This window comes from Pongo abelii, chromosome 4 (assembly GCF_028885655.2).
Source record: "Pongo abelii isolate AG06213 chromosome 4, NHGRI_mPonAbe1-v2.0_pri, whole genome shotgun sequence".
In the NCBI taxonomy this organism is placed as follows: domain Eukaryota; kingdom Metazoa; phylum Chordata; class Mammalia; order Primates; family Hominidae; genus Pongo; species Pongo abelii.
The window spans coordinates 102,457,384-102,480,623 of record NC_071989.2 but is presented as its reverse complement, the minus strand read 5'-3'; the positions used below and the strand labels follow the sequence as shown (position 1 = coordinate 102,480,623).

The following is a 23,240-nucleotide window of genomic DNA, read 5'->3' as shown; positions in this document are numbered from 1 at the left end:
AACTTATTACATTAGTATGAGTTTTGGATATTTGCCTAAAGCCACAAACCTTTTGATGTCTACCTTCTAGCCCTGAGAAATACCTCATCACTCATATAATTCTTGCAAGTAAGATAAAGCAGGATATCTAATGGAAAATTCTTTGCTCTCCCTGTTCTCTGACTTTAGCTGCATTAAAATTTTTTTCAAATAGTAACTTTGAAAGTGATTTTCCAACATGTGTTCCAAATAATTTTTAACACTCTCTAACACAACTAGCTTAAATAATAAAGTAGATGAGAATGATAAAATTTGCCATATTTGGAATAGATAAAATTACTCTAAATAATTATGCAAACTTCAGCTTTAAATTTAAACACTGTAGGCATAAAATTTTAATATATAAAAACAATTTTATAAACCATACCTGAATGATTTGAATAAGTTTTTAAGTGTCTTAGTCTGTTCAGGCTGTTGTAACAGAATGTCATAGACTGAGTGGCTTATAAACAACAGAAACTTATTTCTCACAGTTCTGGAGGCTACAAAGTCCAAGATCGAGACTCTGGCAGATCCAGTGTGTGGTGAGAGCCTGTTCCCTGGTTCCATAGACAGCTGTCATTCAGCTGTGTCCTCACATGGCAGAATGGAGCGGAAGAACTCTCTAGGATTTGTTTTATAAGGGCACTAATCCCACTCATAAGAGTTCCAGCCTCATGATGTAATCACCTCCCAAAGGCCCCACCTCCAAATATCATAACATTGGAGATTAGTTTTCAACATATGAATTTGGTGGGGGTGGGGCAGGACCAAAAACATTCAGTCTATAGCACCAGAATGATTTGACTAATTTTTTAAGCAGCTAAAAAGTTTATTAAATTTTTTAAGCAAATAGAGTACTAAGAAGAAATACACAAACCTTTAGAATCAGGGGTTTCCAATCTTTTGGCTTCCCTGGGCCACACTGGAAGAAAAATTGTCTTGGGCCACACATAAAATACAATAACACTAACAACAGCTAATGAGCTAAGAAAAAAAAAAAATCACGAAGTCTCATAATGTTTTAGGAAAAGTTTACGAAGTTGTGTTGGGCCACATTCAAAGCCACCCTTGGCTGCATGCAGGCCATGGATTGGACAAGCTTGCTTTAGATGGATGCACACTGTATCCTAGCAGAATAAAATCATAGCAATCTGCACTGTTAACACTGCCTGTCAATGAATCCTTTGTGGAATGTAACAATACTGTCTTTTAATATTTCTTAAAACCATGTTTAAATGTAATTGCTAAAAACTAACTTTTCCCCTGATGAAACTCACAGGACATTTGCCACTAGGTAGCTTTCTATAAAATGACCTTACAGCAGTAATGCTACCTGGTATCACTGATTTTACATTTTTAATTGAATATTGCCCATTATCTCTCCTAAGGTAAAAGAATAAATAAATGCCCATTTACTAAAGAAAAGTATCTAAATTATTCTCAGAAATAGAAAAACAAGAATGTAAAAATTAGAGTTTTGATATTTAGATTAATAAAGTGAATAATAAATTTTTAATGTCAATTTATAACATTGTCTTTGTTTTCCCCAGCTATCTGTCTGTCTGCAGAATGGTATTTCTATTTGTATTTCTACATAGCAGCAGTTTGGCTCAGATAAATCATCTAATTCATAATACTGGTAGATGTGCCAAAAAGTCACACAAACCAGAAGGTTCAAAATAATTTCTATCAACTCTGCACAGTATGTTTGAGGAAGAGCAGATTGTTGTAACTTTCATGCTTACAATCAGGGAGCATTCATAAACAGAGGCATTTAAACGTTTGTGTATATCTGACATCACAGAAACATCAAGAATCAGGTAGGAAAAGTCAATATTTATTGTAATCTATCTTTCAGCACTCAGATAATTACAGTAACAAATAATAGTAATAAAATGTTAATAAGTAACATTTTTGAGAACTTACTACATACTAGGCAGTAGTCTAAACACTTAAAAAATTCAAGACTAATTGTTTAAATGTATTAAGCAAATAGAATTCTAAGAAGAAATACACAAACCTTTAGAATCAGGGTGTCCAATCTTTTGACTTCCCTGGGCCACACTGGAAGAAGAAGAATTGTCTTGGGCCACATTATCAAAACAATCCTAAATTCCCCCTATTAGACTCAAAACAATCCTAAATTAAACTCAAAACAATCTTAAATTCCCTCACGTATGTAGAGATTTATTAAGCTCTACAAGAAACTAAACCAAAAAAAATTTTTTTCTTTGTCTTCCTGGAATGTATATTCAAAGAAAAGAAGTAAAAGTAAGATCACCCTCCCTTGCAGTGGCAGTATTTCCCAATTCCTTCCTAGTGAAGGTCTTCTTACATTTTAACAGAGGTACTTGATTTTATATTGGTCAAGTTGTTCTGCAATGTGTGTGTGTGTGGAGTGTGTTTGTTTCTTTGGCTGGAGATGCTAACAACTATGATCCAGAACTCAAGAGTATTTATGATTTTATTTTATTATAGAAGTTCCCAAATGGTGACAAGTATCTACTTCAGATTTCCTTCTGAAACATCTGGGAATAGGGTGTTACCAAGGAAGAACAGGCCTCAAAGAATGGGTAAAGGGCAAGTTACAGATAACTGCCAGGGGTACTTTCATGAGATGTCCAATGAGCTCCTCTTTCTGTAAGGCATGGCTTTAAAACCTGTCTCTGTGTTACCGTTTCTTGCTGGTTTCCATTGAGAACATTTCCTCCTCCTTACTTGATGCAGGAATCTTCGGCACAAACAGGACTGAGGTAAAAGGTCCACTGGGCACCTCATACTTCTTCACAGCCCAAACACAACTCTTCATCTGCCCTTTTCCCAAGCTTGCTCCTGCTCCACTCTTCCCTAGGGCAGTAAAATCAGCTTGGGCCAGGTGTGATGGCTCATGTCTGTAATCTCAGCACCTTGGGAGGCCAAGGCAGGAGGATTGCTTGAGTTTTAGACCAGCCTGGGCAACATGGCAAGACCCCACGTCTACAAAAAATAAAAAATTAGCTGAGTGTAGTGTCACATGCCAGTGGTCCCAGCTATTCAGGAGGCTGAGGTGGGAGGATTGCTTGAGCCCAGAAGTTAAGGCTGCAGTGAGCCATGTTTGCATCACTGTACTGCAGCCTGGGTGACAGAGTGAGACCCTGTCTCAAAAAACTAAGTCTCATTTACCCAGTTGCTCAAGCCAAACATGTAAGCAATTCTCTGATTTCTGTTTTTCTTGGTTTCCACATTCAATCTAGTAATATGTCTATGGTGACTTCACTTTCAAAACATCCCGAATATATCCACCCTGGTCTAAGCTATCTTCTTTTTGTGGGCTACTGTAGTAGCCTCCTAACTATCTTGTTTTCCCCACACAGTATATTCTACCTAAGTGGTATTTTAAAAATGTAAATTATTCTGTGTAAGAGCTAGTAACAAAACAAATAAACAAAATGTAATGTTCTTCCTCTGTTTAAAACATTCCAATGGCTTCCCATCATGCTTGGAATAAAATCTCTACTCCTCATTCTGGTTACAAGCCTCCCTCTGTGGCACTATTTCTCTGTCGTCCTGTGCTCCCTCTTCACTGGCTACCATGTTCAGGCATCCTTTGTTTCCTCAAGCAAGTTGAGTTTGTATTTTGCCTTAGCACATTTGTACTACGTGCACTTCTCCTGGTTAATTCCTTCCCATCATTGTGATCCTGTGCTGGTTCTTGCTTGTATACTTCCAGGTGATCCTCACTTACTCTTCTCTTGCAAATCACATTCTTTTGGGGATTTGGCCAATGGGAGATACTGGAAGGAGACTGGGAAAAGGGAAGAAGGAAAAAAACAGGACAATTCTCTCTCTTCTCTCATTCTCCCTCATCCCCCTTGATATGTTTCCCTGGTTTCGGGGACATTACCCAGGAGTGACTAGGTGACTGGGTCTCCTCTGTGGTTCAGCTCTCCACCAGACAGATCCCTCCATAATCCCAAATATTGTACTGCCAAGCACCCGCTCCATGGTGCCACTCCTGCCACACAGTTGGTCCATGAGGTCATCATCTGGGCTTCAGTAACGTCCCTCTGCTAGTGGCTTTCTGCGTTGCTCATGTCTGCCACACTCTATTTGATGCTCAATTCTTCCATCACCTGTGTAGCTACTTCCTTGTGTTCAATTCCCTTTGTTTGAAATACTTAGGGTAGTTTCTGTTTTCCTGACCAAAACTGTTCGCAACTACAGAGTTTCATCATCAGAGCAGCCCTCACTGACCCACTGGGTCACTGTCCAGCCCATGTACCCATTTCAGGTCTCTTCATTGCGCTTTTTACTATCTGCTGTTTTTGTTTATTTATCCATGTATTTGCTTGGTGCTATCTTGCTTATCATTGTATCCCCAGAGCCCAGTATCCTCAGAGCCTAGAATAGTGTCTGATATGTAGTTGGTGTTCAATAAATATTTATTGAGTAAATGAATAAAAGAAATGAATTGAGATTTGGCTAAACAAAATACTACTCAAATGAAGAGATGACATGAATGAAGTGAATGATAAGCAGGCCCCTAAATACAAACTCTAGCCAGTGGGGGGGAAAGAAAATGAGAGAGAAATCAGGCAGAAAAAATGAAAATATTACCCTTTGGGAAGAAAGACAGTGGGTGAGAAGAAAACTAGTATTTATATAGTATCTATTAGCATGCCAGTTGCTTTACACACATGATTTCATTCTGTTCCCACATCAACTCTATCGGGTAGATATGATCTCTGTCTTACTGAAGAGAAAACCAAGTATCTGAGAGGTCACATGGCTCGTAAAATGCACAACAGGATTTAAGCCTACAACATCCCTCGGCTTGATTAGGACAGGCCCAGGAAAGTACATCATAGCCTCAATCCATGCCCGTCCCACTTTTATTGTAAATGCAGAATTTTAAGATGCAGATACGTAAACTACCATTTCTAAAGAACTTGTTTTATTAATGCTAATTTCTCGTTTGGTGGATTCAAGTCAGGCCTTTAACATGACTTTGACATTGCTTTTATCCTGATTTGTTCTTAAGACTGTTTTATCCTGTTAAACCAATAGCCATCCCTAGTTTAAGAATTTGAGCCACTTTTGAAATTGATTCTCATCTTTTTCTTGCCCTTTCTCCCTCAAATAAATTGAAAGGCACCATGATCCACACCACTAAGTAACCAACGTTATCATAAGCTGAATAAAGTAGGCCTTTGGAATTTTCTTCCAGGTTGACCTCAGAATGAGCCTGTTTTAGTGATTTACTCTGCAGTAAGGAAGGGGTTTAGGGGACAGGCCTACCCCATATATCAGCAGCATCCCACAGAACACTTAAGTTGTTATTCAGGTATGCGCTACATATGGCATCAATAGAGAGAGATGGCCTAGTTCCCCTCAAATTTGCCAGGCCCTTTATTTATACTGACATCTGCTATGTTTTGTTGAATTTCATTGAAGAACTCTATTATCTTAAGGAGGACAATTGAATTCTCAGTCCTGTTCTGGGTTTCCTGCATTATGCCAAGGTCTGAAAGTGGTGGATGATGTTACTGTTTTGCAGCTTATAAGGAAATTGAGAAATAAAAGCCCAAAATGATGGAGCAAATCATTTTTTCCTAATGCTAATTTCTCGTTTGGTGGATTCAAGTCAGGCCTTTAACATGACTTTGACATTGCTTTTATCCTGATTTGTTCTTAAGACTGTTCCCTATCCCCAAACGTCATGCTCGCAGACACTGAAGACTTACAGCAAACAAACAAATCATGGAAATTAAATAGCAATAAAACTGTTGTTGGCTTCATGTAAAAATATTATCCAGTATTTAAATGGCGATTATTTCCAGAAACTTGGCAATTGTAACCATACAAATGATGAAATTGATTCCAGTCACAGTCCATCTTTGTTTGGAAAGGAAATACCAGTAGTGTTTGAAAAACGGGTTATTAAAGACCTTGGTTTGCTGAAGGTGGCTCATATCTTCTATTTGCTAACACAGCATCTTGTTGGGGAAAAAAAATAATAAGTGCAACTTTTCCCTATCCCAGATTATTTTCACTATGGATCTTTGGAGTAGGAAATAAAAAACAGCTAATGGTCATGGGGCATGTGGAATTACTTTAAGCAAAGCTGAACCCTGGTCCTGCTGACCACCTCCTCTTTCCTGTGCTGTTTTGTCTATGCTAGCCTTAGAATATGTCAACAAATCTCTTTTAAGCTCAGATGGGGAGAAGGGATGGTGATTCTCTCTTTCTGTAAGGGAGTAATTTACAACAGATGTGCCTTTTTAGAAAGGTATAAGTTTGTCTTGTAAAATATTTGTAAAGAAAAATAGCCTCTGGATTTCACAAAGCAGTCCTTACTTGGTTGTGGAGATGTCACAAAGAGCATTGTTTTTCTAATACTAATATGATTCTTTTCTCACACAATTTGATTATAACTCAAGGTTAGTTTTGGGGAAGACCCAAGTTTAAATATCTAAAACAATGTACCGAAAAAATACCATATGGGACTCAACAACTTTTTGACAGTGACCTGAAAGGAGTCCAATTTCAACCATGAGAGATGGGTTATAGTCCCAGGAACTCTTTTTAACTAGTAATGAAAACTTAGCTTCTCCAAGCCTCAGTTTCCTGATCTGTAAAATGGAGGAACCATATGACCCTGCCACCTCAAGTGGAAAGATAAATTAAAAATGCTTTATAAGCCATAAAGTCCTAGAAAAGATGTGATTATTTTCATAACAAATCTATTTAAGAAAAAAACTTTGCGGGCCCCATACCTTGTGTATATGACTTTTCGTAACTTATACAAAAGACATATTCATAATAAAAGAATCGAAATCTTTCTTTGGTTAAAAACTGCACTAGTAAGTATATTAGCAACAGAACTTGTGCTATTTAAGATTAAATAACTCTGGCGCTGATTCAGCCATGAGGCTTACTGAAGAACAGCTGATTCTGATAGTTTTAACTGAATAAGCATTAACAGATAAAATCACATGATAAAAGGCATGCATCTTATGAGTATAACCAGTGGCCTTCAGAGGACATACAACTTCCAGTGGGTGGGGAATATTGTAAACAAATGAACTTTCTGCTCAGGTGCCATTTTTGAAGTCCCATATCTCAGATGAGAACAAACACAACTGGAGGCACCCAAGGAGAGTGAGCAGAAATTGAGGCAGAAGTTTGAGGGGGATCTTTAGGCAACTGATCTTTAGTTTCTTCAAGCTGGGAATGAGAATAATATCCATCACCCTCGTGTGATAGCTGTAAGGATCATATTTGATGATACATATGACAAAGAAGTTTTACAAGCATGACATAATATTCCTGAGATATAAAGGATAAAATTCTGTTGTCTTTATTAAGATTTAATACAATTTAACTTTTAAAAGTGTTGTAGGATTTCCTCTTTCAGTCTCTTCAAATTGTTAATAATATTAATGACTAATATTTACCAAGCACTTCCTATGTTCCAGATATTTATGGATTTTATGGCTTTAATGGATTAAACTAATTTAATTTTATAACCATCGCGAAGGTAGGTTGAATTATTATCCTCATTTTACAGATGAAGAAGTTAATAAATTGCTCAAAATCACCTAGCTAAGAAAATGATGGAAGCAGCATTTGAACCATACTTAGCAAGAGGGCCAGTTATTAAGAAATCTACTCATCTTCTAAATATGGTCATCTAGTGCCCACCGCCTTCTCTAAACTCTCAACTGACTTCTCAGCTCTGCATTTGAACTTTCAACCATGTTCAAACACATATTTGAAAATGAAGTAAACAATTTCAAAAGAAGTTTTTTTTTAAAAAACAAAGGTACATCCTACAACTTTTTCATTAGAAGTTGAGATTTAAGAAACACACACAAAAAACCTAGCCCAGCATTTGCTATCTGGATTCAGAAACGAGCTCAGTGTTTCTGAGCTCACTCAAGCTTTGGTATTCTCACTCAAGCTTTAACTACTGAGCTTGTAGAAAGAGCAGGAGAAATTCCACCCACCAACTATTCTCAAATAAGCTTTCAACTGACTCTGAAGGGCAGAGACTATTCACAGTCCTTTTTATCTTATCTGTAAAATGAGTAAACCTAACCAGGAGGGATTTTAGTAAACATCTTATTTCACCTTTTCTTTTTTTCTTTTCAAATGAGGTCTAAGGACAGGCAGTGACCTCTAATCCTGAGTGTGCTTCCACATTTTCTTGTGCTTTATTTCCAACGTAATTCACAGGTTCACATGCTTTCACATTTCAAAACCTTTCCACAATCTGTTCATTTTGATTTTACAGAAAACCCTGTGAGGCATACAAATTCTTATCTCAAAACTTGTGTTATCTTGGTTGAAAGTAGCCTTTGTTACTTATTTTTTTAAATCTCTGGATACTTGGGAGCCTCAGCCTCACAGCTTCTTTGTGGCTTCTATCAGAGTTAGCCTAGAACTAGTCCTCTTTGGCCCTTTCACTTGGAGTCCATCTGAAAGCAGAACTTCTGGGACAAAAGCCTGAGATGGGATAATCTATAAGGCCCCTTTTTCCTGCCTGCTGGCCGGGCAATTAAGTCAAAGGTTTTGATATTGATATTGATAAGGTTCTTTTAAGATCTTAATGGGTGCAGCACACCAGCATGGCACATGTATACATATGTAACTAACCTGCACATTGTGCACATGTACCCTAAAACTTAAAGTATAATAATGATAAAATAAAAAAATAAGAAAACAGAAGTACAGAAAATTCAAAAAAAAAAAAGATCTTTCAAATACAGGTCCCTGGGTATCTTTGAGAGATCTGTTCCAGAACCTCCCATGGATACCAAAATCATATCCAAAAATCTGTAAATGCTGAAGTCTCTGATATAACTGCCCATTGGTCGAATCGATGGATGCAAACCCACTGTGTGGAGGGTTGACTATATTTGCAGGACAGTTAAAAAGGGTTTTCTTGGCTGGGTGTGGTGGTCCTATAATCCTAGCACTTTGGGGGAGACCAAGGTGGGAGGATTGCTTGAACCCAGGAATTTGAGACTAGCCTGGGCAACACAGCAAGACCCTGTCTCTACCAAAAAAAAAAAAATTAGCCAGACGTGGTGGTGCACACCTGTGGTCCCAGCTACTCAAGAGGCTGAAGTGGGAGGATTGCTTGAGCCCAGGAGGTTGAAGCTGTAATGAGCTGTGATGGAGCCACTGCACTCCAGCCTGGCCAACAAAGCGAGACCTCATCTCAAAGCAAAAGTTGGGGGGTTGTTCAGTCTTTGGCTCCAGGGAACTCTCCCTCCTGACAACAAGTCCATCTGTATTGCTGGATGCTTGCTGTAAGGTTTATTTACATTTAATAAAAAATATTTTATGTACAGCCTTTTACAAATAATTTTTGTTGAATTAGAAGTTAATATGGTTAGCAAGTTTTGTTTCTGTCTTGACTTTATGTCATTTGTGTTTCTGACCACAGACATTTTCCTTCCCTTCCTCATAGTCAACTTCTCAGTCTTCTCATCTTCTTCGAGGATCTCTTTCCGTGTTTTCCTCTCCCTCTTCTCCTTTGTGTCTTCCTCTCTCTCTTTTTTCCTTCTTTCTCTTTCCTCACTTTTTCTTTTTTTTCCATTCTTTCCTTCCTGGCTTTTATTTTAACATTTAGAGTGCCAGCTGCCACTTTAAAATGCCTGTTGTTTGCATTGTCTAGGCCAGCGTATATTTCTCTGCGAATTCTTTTTACATTACAATCACCTTTAAAGTTGCATGCAAATTACATGTATAAGATTAAGCCAACAAGGTAAAGCACAACTAAATGCTATCACAAATTATGTAGTAGACATGAGCTCTGAAAAGCATAAGGCTACCTTGCAAAAGAGGAAGCAAATATTAAAACGAGTTAAAGACTCATTCTGCAAAAAAGCAAAAACAAAACAAAAAAAACCTCTGCCAAGTCAGCAGAAGGGAAAAAAAATCTCAGTGTAACATTATAAAGAATTTACCATCATTTTCTAAAATAGACCCTGACAAGTTAACACTGAGTCACCTGGTACAAAACTAAACATGCATAAAATGTTTCATATAGTTGAGAATTCCCTCTAATATCTCAAAATTTTGTTTTTAACATAAGCCAATATGTTTGAGAACTGTTTTAAGAGAAAAATATACTATCTTGTTAAAAAGTGTCCATTTATCCTGTTAACCTTAAATAACTCTGAGTACTTCAGTGTCTCAATAGAGTGTTTCTATTTTTCAAGGCTAATATCAGGAAGGAGAGGCAAGGCACCAAGTAAACTGCACAAGATTCGATACAGTAAGAACTGAGTAAGACACTTAGATAAGATTCAGTAGCCAAGGGACTCTGAATTGCCAAACTGCTGCGAATTTCAGTATTCTAGATTTCCGGTTGAAACATGTTTTTTTAATATCTGAAAAAGAAGAAAGATTGGCACAGAGAAAACATTTGATCACTTCTTTTTGTGCCTTTATCCACTCCATACTTCTCATCTAATGTACTTTCCATAGGTTAGAATTATAGATCTGAGAGGAAGTCTATTTTGCATAGCACGTGACTAAGTGAACTAGAGAAAGTAGTGCACCAAAACCATCTTTAGCATCCATCACGGGAAACATAAACATATTCCAAACATAATTTTAGACATCGTGCTATGTGAGTCTATACTTGTCCAAAGAAGAGCTCCAATCAATGGTAAACTATAATAAATAATTATGTCTCATAGCAAATATCAACCTTACCATTCACCTTTTGCCAAAGGTTACGTAAGCAAGACTTTAGAGAAGCAAAATCATGATAAAGATTAATTAGCTCTTTGGGATAGAAGGTATCTCAAATCCAAATACTTCCTCCAGGAAATAATAAGGTGACCATATGCCCTGGTATATATAGTTCCATTTTATGTTCATTATCGTAGCATAAGATTTAACAGCTCTCCCTTTCTCTTAAGACACTCTCTCACCTTAGGAAGTGAAATAACATTGATTTTATAATAGTAATATTTGTAGCAAATATATTCCACATACCTGCTAATTCTGATTAATACAGCACAGGTGTTCAACAGATAACTTCTCAACATGGTTGACAATGACCACTATGGCAGGGTTCCTAAATGTATTAATGACTAAGCTAGGACGCAGCTCGGCAGGAAAAACCAGTCCCAGAATATTCACCCCGATGTCTATCACTTTGGCTTCATGTTCCCATTCAGAACAGACTCAATGAAGGGGAGAATCTGTCATTTTGGCTTGAAAGTCGATGAATAGGATTCTTTGAATATGTCAGGTATGCCTATTGATTATTTAGGTCTTTAGATTTTCTTAAATATCTCAAAACTAGGTGGTAGGTACTTCTTTGGAAGAATCTAGTTAACTTTCTGTTGCAATATGTCATAGTAAAATAGGCATATATTAAAGAATCACTGTACTTCAACTTTTACAGTTAGTGATGTTTTAGGGACTATTTAAAACCTAGTAAGAGAGCTTTAAGAAATATTGTATAGAATCATTAGAAATAGTTGTGCAATATAAATCTCACATATTCTCAGATTCATGGTTATAGCTGTTGTTGTGGGTATTTTTTTTTTTCATCTTCAAAAGAAACCTTAATAATGCATTAAAAAAAAACAAAACAGTGTCACTACCAAGACTGGGTGATTAACTACTCTATGATATTTCTTTCATCCAAGCTGCTTTATAAAGTAAAGCAAAAACAACAATAAAGGAATGTACCAATTTATTCTCTACAATAAAGTATTGAACATTATTGAAAAAAGTATGAAATATTGGAATGCAACACAGCAATTCCATTATCCATTGCAGGTTTGGGTCATATACTGTATATAAAGAGTAATTACTTCATTGGTTGGAGACCACAATGAAAGAATATAGAATTTGATGACAGATTTTAAAATGAAAATTTTATCCCAAAGCATTTGCTTTTCAAAACTGTGCCAACATTATAAACCATCTTATTTTGTCTTTTGGCAGTTGAGGGTAAGGGAGTGGTGGTGGACTGGGAGTGCAGTAGTAACAAAGCAAATGAAGAATGAGCGAATATTTAAAAATCCTTAGCCAATAATCATACATCAGCACTTGGATTTTAAAGTGGCTATTAAAAATTTTCTTCACAGATGCCTCAAGTGACACATCTTATTAATGAAGGTCCTGCATTTAATATTTGCTTACCTTATTGACATTAAATGTGGTGGTTTCTAACACATCTTTCACTTTCTACCTTCAAATCAAGTTTCTGGATTTCATTCTCTTGCTCAAGATTTTAGCTCTATGATGATTCTCAAGGCTAGATTATGGTGTCTGCATTTTCGAAACATTTTCAAAACATTTTTCTTTATCTCAAAGGAATTCTTTGTAGGAACTGAAACCTTCCTGGATAGAATAGGAAGGTCATATGGTTATTATAGAGTATAGACTCTGGAGTTAGCCAGGCATTGTCCCAACCCAAGTTCTGTCACTTTTTCCTGAGCCTCAGTTTCCTCTTCTGTAGACTGGAGAAAAATAACTACATTGTAGGATGGTTGTGAGTATTGGATGAATTATGAGAAAAGTACTTTACACTACTTAATGAGTGTCTGTTTATATTCCATTTCTTTCCAAAAATAATTTAAGATAGCTTATAAAAATATAACAAATAGACAAGCCAAGTGCCAGTTCATTTATTTCTTCTAACCATCTTCCTTTGGTAATATTAAAGAAAATTGGGGAAATATTCTTATTACAAAAGTAAAATATGAATTGCAAACAATTTGAATATTACAGGAAGGTATGAAGAAGATAAACTTCCACTACTGGAATATTTTGATGCATCTCCTTCATCCTTTTTTTCCCCAACATAGGCATTTTAAACATAAATTAGGATTACACTATATATATTAGATCATAAGTGTTTTTGATGTCATTATATATTCTTTCTAAATATTTTCTGATTTCATAATCTATCAATTGCATGTACTATAATTAATCTCATCCAACATACTATTAGTCTTTTTGTTATAAACAAAAATGCAATTAAAACATTTTCAGATGTTTACTATTTTAGAAATATCATCCCATCATTTGTAGCATTTGTTGCTTTTTTTTCCCACTTAGCCTTTTAAATTTATGACTTTTGACATGTTTTAAATTTTATGTAACCGTTGCTCTAAATTATTTTCCTTTGTAATTTATTTTACTTTTTGTATGTTTAGAATGTTCTTTCCTATTCCAAGGTCAGTAAATAACTTCCCTGTATTGTCTTTTTATAATTCATTTTTGCTTTTAACTTTTTTAAAAATTTTAATTTTTTTTCCTTTTTTTTTTTTTGAGACGGAGTTTCGCTCTTGTTGCCCAGGCTGGAGTGCAATGGCGTGATCTCGGCTCACCGCAACCTCTGCCTCCCAGGTTCAAGCGATTCTCCTGCCTCAGCCTCCTGAGTAGCTGGGATTACAGGCATGCACCACCACGCCCGGCTAATTTTGTATTTGTAGTAGAGACGGGGTTTCTCCACATTGAGGCTGGTCTCAAACACCTGACCTCAGGTGATCCGCCTGTCTCGGCCTCCCAAAGTGCTGGGATTACAGGCGTGAGCCACCGCGCCCGGTCAAAAATTTTAATTATATTTTAAATTCTGGGACACATGCGCAGGACATGCAGGTTTGTTACATAGGTAAACATGTGCCGTGGTGGTTTGCTGCACCTATCAACCCATCACCTAGGTATTAAGCCCTGTATGCATTAGCTATTTATCCTGATGCCCTCCCTCCCCACATTGCTCCCCACACACCACCTGCAGATCCCAGTGTTTGTTGTTCCCCTCCCTTTGTCTATATGTTCTCATTGTTTAGCTCCCACTTATACGTGAGAACATGTGGTGTTTGGTTTTCTGTTCCTGCATTAGTTTGCTGAGGATAGTGGCTTCCAGCTCCATCCACGTACCTGCAAAGGACATGATCTAGTTCCTTTTTTATGTCTGCATAGTATTCCATGGTATATGTGTACCACATTTTCTTTATCCAGTCTATCACTTATGCATTGATGGTCATTTGAGTTGATTCCATGTCTTTGCTTTTGTGAATAGTCTGCAATTAACATACATGTGCATGTATCTTTATAATAAAATAATTTATATTCCTTTGGGTATATACCCAGTAATGAGATTGCTGGGTCAAATGGTATTTCTGGTTCTGGGTCTTTGAGGAATCACCACACTGTCTTCCACAATGGTTGAACTAGTTTACAGTCCCACCAACAGTGTAAAAGTATTCCTATTTCTCCATAGCCTCGCCAGCATCTATTGTTTCTTGACTTTTTAATAATAGCCATTCTGACTGGCATGAGATAGTATCTCATTGTGGTCTGGATTTTCATTTCTCTAATGATCACTGATGTAGAGCTTTTTTTCATAAATTTGTTGGCTGTATAAATGTCTTTTGGGCTGGGCACAGTGGCTCACGCCCGTAATCCCAGCACTTTGGGAGGCCAAGGCGGGTGGATCACCTGGGGTCAGGAGTTCGAGACCAGCCTGGCCAACATGGTGAAACCCCATTTCTACTAAAAATACAAAAAATTAGCCAGGTGTGGTGGCACATGCCTGTAATACCAGCTACTTGGGAGGCTGAGGCAGGAGAATTGCTTGAACCTGGGAGGCGGAGGTTGCAGTGAGCCAAGATTGCACCATCGCGCTGCAGCCTGGGCAACAAGAGCAAAACTTTGTGTCAAAAAAAATAATAAGTCTTCTTTTGTGAAGTGTCTGTTCATGTCTTTTGCCTACTTTTTAATGATTTTTTTTCTTGTAAATTTAAGTTCTTGTAGATTCTGGATATTAGACCTTTGTCAGAGTGACTGAAAAAATTTTCTGCCATTCTGTGGGTTGTCTGTTCACTCTGATTTCTTTTGCTGTGCAGAAGCTCTTCGGTTTAATTAAATCCCATTTGTTAATTTTTGCTTTGGTTGCATTGCAACCAAATCAAAATGTTCACTTTAGATGTTTTCGTCATGAAATCTTTGCCTGTATGTCCTGAATGGTATTGTCTAGATTTTCTAGGGTTTTTATAGTTTTGTGTTTCACATCTAAGTCTTTAGTCCATTTTGAGTTAATTTTTTATAAGAAAGGGGTCCAGTTTCAATTTTCTGCATATGGCTAGCCAGTTTTCCCAGCACTGTTTATTATATAGGGAATCCTTTCCTCATTGCTTGTTTTTGTCAAGTTTGTCAAAGATCAGATGGTTGTAGATGTGTGGTCTTATTTCTGAGATCTCTTTTCTATTCCATTGGTGTATGTGTGTTTTTGTACCAGTACCATGTTGTTTTGGTTACTGTAGCCTTGTGATATAGTTTGAAGTCAGGTAGCATGATGCCTCCAGCTTTGTTCTTTTTGCTTAGGATTGTCTTAGCTATACGGGCTCTTTTTTGGTTCCATATGAATTTTAAAGAAGTTTTTTCTAATTTTGTGAAGAATGTCAATGGTAGTTTGGGAATAGCATTGAATCTTTAAATCACTTTGGGTAGTATGGCCATTTTCACAATAATGATTCTTCCTATCCATGAGCATGGAATATTTTCCCATTTGTTTGTGTCCTCGCTGATTTCCTTGAGCAGTGGTTTGTAGTTCTCCTTGAAGAGGTCCTTCCCTTCCCTTGTTACCTGTATTCCTAGGTATTTTATTCTCTTTGTAGCAATTGTGAATGGGAGTTCATTCATGATTTGGCTCTCTGCTTGTCTATGGTTGGTGTATAGGAATGCTAGAAATTTTTGCACATTGATTTTTATATCCTGAGACTTTGCTGAAGTTGCTTATCAGCTTTAGGATTGAGACAATAGGGTTTTCTAGATATAGGATCATGTCATCTGCAAAGAGAAACAGTTTGACTTCCTATGTTCCTATGTGAATACCCTTTATTTCTCTCTCTTGTCTGATTGCCCTGACCAGAACTTCCAATACTATGTTGAATAGGAGTGGTGAGAGAGGGCATCCTTGTCTTGTGCCAGATTTCAAGGGGAATGCTTCCAGCTTTTGCCCATTCAGTATGATATTGGCTGTGGGTTTGTCATAAATGGCCCTTATTATTTTCAGGTGTGTTCCATCAACACCTAGTTTATTGAGTTTTTAACTTGAAGGGATGTTGAATTTTATCGAAGGCCTTTTTCACATCTATTGAAATAATCATGTGGTTTTTGTCTTTAGTTCTGTTTATGTGATGAATTACTTTATTCATTTGTGTATGCTGAATCAGCCTTGAATCCCAGGGATGAAGCCAACTTGATTATGGTAGATATTGTTTTTAACTTCTTAACATTAATATGGAATGTATTTGGGGCTATTTGAGGCAGATATTAAGATAGATTTTGGCTATCTCAGTTGTGAATGTCTATTTTAGGTAGGATTTAACATAACTTTCCCCAAATAGTTAACACAACTACCCAATAACAATACTTCCTTATTTCCTTTGTGCATGGCACCTTATCATATACTAATCTTTTGATGCCCATAATCTCATTTTAATTAAATACCGGGTACACTGAATGCCTTCTCATGATTTCTCTTTTGTAACATTTCTTAGCTATAGTTACCTATTTATTTGTCCAACAAACTTTAGAAACACGATTAAGTTCTCCCCGTTTTCTCCACTCTAAACATTAGGATTTGCTTGAAATTTCATTAAGCCTATATATTCAACTGAAAAAAAAAAACTTTATACACTTCATAAATTTCCTGCTGAGGTTTTACCTAGGTATTTCATATATTGTTACTGTGAAATATTATTTCACATAATTTTGAGCTGAAAGACATTCTCAATGGACTTTCATTGTACAACCAGCATGCTTCAACTCGTTTGACTTTTTCTGTATGTGATTAAATATTTATGAGTACTTTGCTTCATAGACATAAATGAACTTAGCTGGTGCTTGAGACGAGAATACTAAGGGACACACAGTTGGGGCAGACCAACTTTGTAGTTTTGAAAGGAACAGGAAAAAACCACTGGTTATTCATTTTACTCTAACGTGCACAATTGTATAGGTGAAACTAACTTTTTTTTTTTTTTTTTTTTTACTGGAGAGTGTGAAAGATAAATTGATGCACCAATGTCTGTCATGACAAGTGAATGGTGACTTCTGAAGACAGTCGGGAACCCTGAGTAGCTAACTAGCTGTTCCCAATACTGTTATTAAGCTTTATGCGTCTCATCTAATTGACAATCCATTTTGGCATAAGCAAGAAGAATAATAGACAAATTTCTCCCATGTGAATTAAATTTAAAATTAAGGCTCTAAGTAACTGGTATTTATAACAAAGATCGTTATAAAACTGGCCTCCATGTCTTTGGTCCCAGTGTACCCTGTTGTCCTTGGAGGAGGCACACACATCTGTCATTCACTTGCCCACAGTTTCTGAGGTGGCGGGATGCCAGCCCTGGCCAAGTGTTCACACTGTAGAGTGCTTTAGACTCTTCTGAAATGAAAGTCAGTATGTAAATGTGCAACATGACATTATTATTCTAGCTTCCTGGCTGCTTTCAGCAAGCACTGACTGCCACATGAGGTCTCAAGTGTTCTGGCATAGTGTGCAAGTGTTCAAAAGAAGTTAAAGTAATGAAATTGGATCTACATTTCCATAGATATTCAAGCTGGCATGGAGGAATGGAGTCATAGAATCAGGGTTGGATGGTCTCCACTAAACAGCCTAGGCAAGTGCCTGTGATGCCAGGCTACTAAGCAGAATTTTCAATTGTGAAAGGCCACCACTGTTTCTTCCTTTGGGTCTAAAATTGCAAAATATGCACATTTCTCCCAGGGTCACACCACTCTCTAGGTGCTTTAATGCTCAATCTCTACCCATTCATTACCTGGAGCACACCAGCTTTGCTTAAATTCAGTATGTTTTAAAATGAACTAAGCACCAAAAGGGGAAAAAAATGTTCAGTTAGAACCTAATACACATATACTACTGTATAAAATATATGACTATTATTTTTAAGAAGGTGGTCAGCCTTAGTTTGTATATGATCTAAGCAGTATCCACATAGTGGATTCCAGGTTTTGGTGGTGGTGTTTTTTTTTTTGTAGTTTTCATTGCTCACAAATCTCAAGTGCATCCAGCATTCTCTGCTGCTGAAATATCTGGAGCCACAAAAGTTGGGTTTATGGGCGGTGCGGTCAAGAAACTGGGTCCGCTAAGTAGTGTCTCGGTGGATCCAGAAGCACTGTAGAATCCGGGTTTGGTAATTCTGGGACCTCCCCTCTCTCTTATACCTTCCTCCCCCAAATGTTTCTTCTGCTCATCAGGGCAAGAGCAAAGGAACCCGAGGCTCTTGCTTTGCAGCCATCTTTACAAGCACAAATCCATGATGCTGGGTCCCCTTCCTCCTCATGTTCCTTAAAATCGTGACATTTTCATGGGTTCCAATTATCCATTTATACACACACGAAAATGAAGTTTATTTAAGTTTAAAAATGTAACAGAGGGACAACACAAAGAATTCAAGCAATGAAGAATACCTTTACTCACACAGAATTTCTTTTTTATTGCATTTTAGGACAGTGAAAAAAAGGGATTTATAAATAAAATCTATGCCATCCAGGAGGTATGTGTCAGTGTCCAGAACATCCTAGATGAAGTGGCTTCCTTTGGCGAAAGGATAAAGAAGTGAGTGACGGTGACATGTGAGCCCCGTTCTTCTGTGGGATAAGGTGTCCATTTGTTTCTCGGAGGGTGAAATGCCACATTCTTTTTGGCAGGGGACACTCCTTCTGGGTGCTCTATTGCTCAGTTTCATCATTATTTACTTTATTTCTGCCAGTCTTTGGCTTTACGAAAGTTCTGTCAATTTCCTTCCTGAAATTTAGAACATATTGGTTGGAAAGAAGTCATACTTGTAGCTTTGAAGAAATAACACCGTCCTAAATTTTAGCACATTTTTCACTGTGAAAGACTTTGTTCTTAAACGGAATATGAAATTGTGATAGGAAAAAAATAAACCAAGCTAAATGAGGACTTCAGGTAATTAAGATACACCTGTATTTTATTATTGGTCTAGTTATATTTTCATCAAGCAACACTAAATTTTTTTAAAAATTATATTTATGGTACCCTGCAAAAATATTTTTTTCAAGTTTATATTTAAATAGCTGAGATCCATAATTATCAATAAACTAATGCTCTGTCATTTAGAAAATGCACACAATTTTTAAAATTATAAAAACAGAATCCCTTTTCCTTAACTTTTTAAAATAAATATAGCTTCACTGAGCTCTAATGCAAAATTAAGAAACTTACATTCTTATATATTTATGTGTTTTATCTAAACTGTTAATTTTTTTAAAAAGGTGTATTTACAGCAATTATCAGTTAGAAGATATAATAAGACCCTTATACTTCTAAATTATGTAAAAATTGGCCTACACAATGATTGCTAATGGTCTATTCAACAAGGGGTGCCAAATTCTGGACAAACCTTTATTTTCCTAGTATAATGTATCTATTCATTGTTTGTTATTCATAGCCAGTTTTCTACAGATTTGAATCCTTGGGCATACATAGAATTTGAAAGAAGTAAATTATTTAAACTAAAGGTGTGAGTCATTCAGCTCGTGCCTTTCATGTTGTAAGGGATAATGCATTTTATTTTGTATATTTCCACATGTCTAGGTGCTGAGTTTCCACTTTCTTACATTAGACAGAACAGCCTCCATCTCACTCCCAGATGTGCCTTTAGGAAACATTCAGTCTTGGACTTCTGAAGACTATTCCCGTATCTTTTTTCTCTCTTTCTTCCTCTCATCTCCAAGAATGTTTACCTGTCCTCCACACGCTATTCCCTGAAACAGTATGAAGCCCTCAATTTGGGGCATTTCCCTATTGAGTGTTGTCTTTTATCTGGGGTACACAGTGTGCTGATACCTGACAGAAACATCTCATTTATACCAAAAGACCATGGATCAGGCAGTGAATGCCTGAGAGGAAGAAACTCCTTTGTAACTCTCGGTGGTAGAAGGCCTCAGAACAGATGCTTGGCTGGAAAACATGACTAGCTGAGGGATATGACCAGATCTTGGCAGTGGTTCAGCCTTGGGGAAACCTGGGTTTTGTAGAACTTCCTATGCTAAGGTACAGGAATATGGCACAGGAGCCAGTGAGTCTTGGAGGAGCCATCTCTCCCGCAAAATGATCTTTTGGATGCTAAAAAAGAAAGAGAAATTCTCCTGGGGTCACATGGAATTAAAAGCATCTACCCAGAAAGCAGACTCAGAAGCAATCTTTAAGCACAAAATGAAAGGGCTCTATAATTACCATGTCTTGTTACTAAATAATCATTCCAGAACTTTCTTGAATTGCATCCCTTTTTGGGGGAAGATCATATTCTAGATTTAGATTCCATAATGCAGAGTGTAGAAATAGAAAAAAAAAATAAAATAAAACTGCCCTTTTCTAACAGCTACACTGGTGGGGATTCTTTGCCATTTATCCTTCCATAGGAGTAAGGAGAACACAGGGAGTTGTTCAGTGGGGCTGCCCAGAAGGAAGGTTTTCTGAGTGAAGAGCCAGTGCCCTCACACATGGAGTCGTGTGATGGATGACTCTGAGCTGAGCCACAGGAAAGCAAGCAGATCCCCTTAGCCTTCTGTTCTTTCCACAAGCAAGCAGAAGCAAGGGAGGCACAGGTGTCCATCAGGAAGGGAAGGCATGATCCTTTACCTGGTGAGTTACAGATGCTCACTCTTGACCATAAGAGGAAGAAGACAAAGACAGAAAAGCCAGACCCCAAGGATTACTGAAAATAGGATAACCAGATTGACCCAACATTGGCTGTTTTAGTAGAAAAAAAATTTTAGGAAACAATTTTGACCTAGAGAGAGACAAAAAGCAAGCTACGTGCCACAAAGCTAAGGAAAAACTAATTCCTAAGTATTATGCTGAGGCATTGTATAGAAGAAAATCTTTTTAGCAATCATCCTTTATTGGGTCAAAATTGCCCTGAAAAAAAAAAAACTCACCTCAAGTAAGTACAACATACAACACCAGGAAATTAGAAGAAATAAAAAAACACTAACATTTATCCACATGAACAATATGTTTTGCTGAAGTGTCTTAGGGGCCTTCTCACTGTCTCATAAGAAAAAAGTGCCATAAATGAGATTCCTTGAGTTGATTAGTTATAATAATTTCATCGATTCACATAAACATGTTACCATCACAACCAGTCTTCCTTGACAGAATAAAAGCTATCCCCATTTTATAAATGGAGAGAGGGTTAGAGAGGTTGACTCAGCTAAATCCACATAACAGAATCGAGGCTTTGAATACAAATCTGCTAACTTCTTGGCTCTCATGCTAAAGGGTCAGAGGACATGATATGTTAGTTCCTCTTTAGTGGATGAACACTTAGGAGAAATTTCAAAGAATGCAATGGTATGCCTGTAAATGGTGATATATTTATATGCCCAACCCTGGAGGCTCTACACAGTGTTTCTATTTTCTTTATAATTTTGGCACACTCTTAAGAAGTACCAGACTGGCTTCCACACAAAAAGCCTTAAGTGATTATACTCTTCCCATGTTCCAGTTCCCTGATTTTCTACTTTTAAAAACGTTTTTGCCTTTGTCTTCATTTTTCTTTTCCCTTTTTGTCTCAGTAAATTCCTTCCCATCTCCTCAGTACTTTTTTTTTTTTTTTTTTTTTGTAACTTCTACTTCTGTTCATTGGTCTCGTTTCCATTTGTTATCATGTCTTGTTGTCAATACTGAGTCTTGCAGCCTTCTCTGACCCACTCCTCTACGTTACCAATTACTTTTGCCAGAATGCTGTCCTTCACAAGGAGTACATGAGAGATAATAGTAAGCAATGCTGATTTTATTAATTATCTATGTACTTCTGGGAAGAAGGGCAATAAGAGGTGAATTTTTGCAAGGCTGTTTGGTTCCTCTTTCCTGATTTCCAGTTCTATTTGAAACATAGCTGAGGTAGGACAAGTGAGTAGTTTAAGGAATTCTAACATTCAGAGGATTTTTTACACAACCATGTAAGAGTTACATCTACCAAGAGTTGCTGGCAACATTTTATTCCCAATGTGGGGAATACTGAGAGTTGATAGAAGGAAGAATGGTGGGTCCAGGGGCATTCCCCTCTGAAGAGCCAGAGAAAACAAGGATGGGTACTAGTCTTAGCAGCAGAAAAATAAAGATCTTCTTTCATGTGGGGAGTCACCCAAGTAGCACAATGGCTTTAGACTCTGAAGTCACCTGGAACAATCTGGAGGAGGTGGCAGCAAGACTCTTTACTTGGGTCCTGTGTTCATGGAACTGAGCAGATTATGGCTAGCCTGCGTCCTCTGATAACTATTACAATTGGAATCTATTCCAGAGAGAAATGCAGACTAACTAGGTCCCAAGTTAGAATCATATGTATTTTAATATATGAAAAAAGTATGAAGTACTCAGATTGCTGATGTGTTAATTTCCCATTCAGTACTTTCAACTGGACCGTCCCATTCTTAAGCTGGCTGGCCATTGTAGCCCTCTGTGTGTTCACTGTCATCCTGTACTGCATTCCGCTGAGATACATTGTCCTTGTCTGGGGTAAGTAAAGCCTCCCCCACTCCCCCAAACTGTCTTAGCTGCTAAGAACAAACTGTGTTTAAGAGATGAGTTACACTGTCAGCAGTTCCCTGTATTTATGGTCATGAAGCTACTCCATGATGAAAAGAGACAGGTCGGTTAAAAATCACAACAGTATAAAGATTTAGGTCCACCTGCAAAATGTATTTTTCTTATCTGGCACACTAGGCTTCATCATACTATAAACATGTTAGTTGTGCAGATTCTTCATATATCAAAGTGTAGCTTTGTCTAGATATCCCTCTGATTTATTTTCACCATTTATATACAAACAGAGGCATTTCAATCCATATGGTGCATTTAGGAAAATATGCTTTTTTTGCTGTTGTATTTTATCTTGTGGAAGTATATGTAAACATGGTACTATACATGGCTGCCTGTTTAAGAGGTCACCTTTAGCATTCGGGAAAAGGGTCCTTGGCACTTGCAGGTTCCTTAGGAACAAAAAGATCCTTTTATGTGTACTAAACAAGAATGTTTCTAAAAAGACCTCAATCAAAGGTGATTTTTTTCGGTCCTGATTTTTAATGCAACTATGCTGCATGCCAATGATTCTTATGCACCTGGGCTCCATTTAGGAGATTGTCAGTTGCAGCATTCTTTTTTTTTTCTTTCCTGACAAAATTCTTGGTTTGGA

General features: G+C 37.2%; 1 protein-coding gene across 16 annotated transcripts in view; it reads left to right on the top strand.

The window, feature by feature from the left end:
- The window catches only part of MCTP1 (multiple C2 and transmembrane domain containing 1), a 607,542-nt gene that overhangs the window by 577,908 nt on the left and 6,394 nt on the right, over positions 1-23,240 (top strand). For all 16 annotated transcript variants that reach the window (XM_054556461.2, XM_054556460.2, XM_054556462.2 and 13 more), the window contains 2 exons: positions 18,525-18,634; positions 22,455-22,564. In XM_054556461.2, the coding sequence (XP_054412436.1) occupies positions 18,525-18,634; positions 22,455-22,564 (220 nt within the window). The remainder of the gene's footprint in view (positions 1-18,524; positions 18,635-22,454; positions 22,565-23,240) is intronic.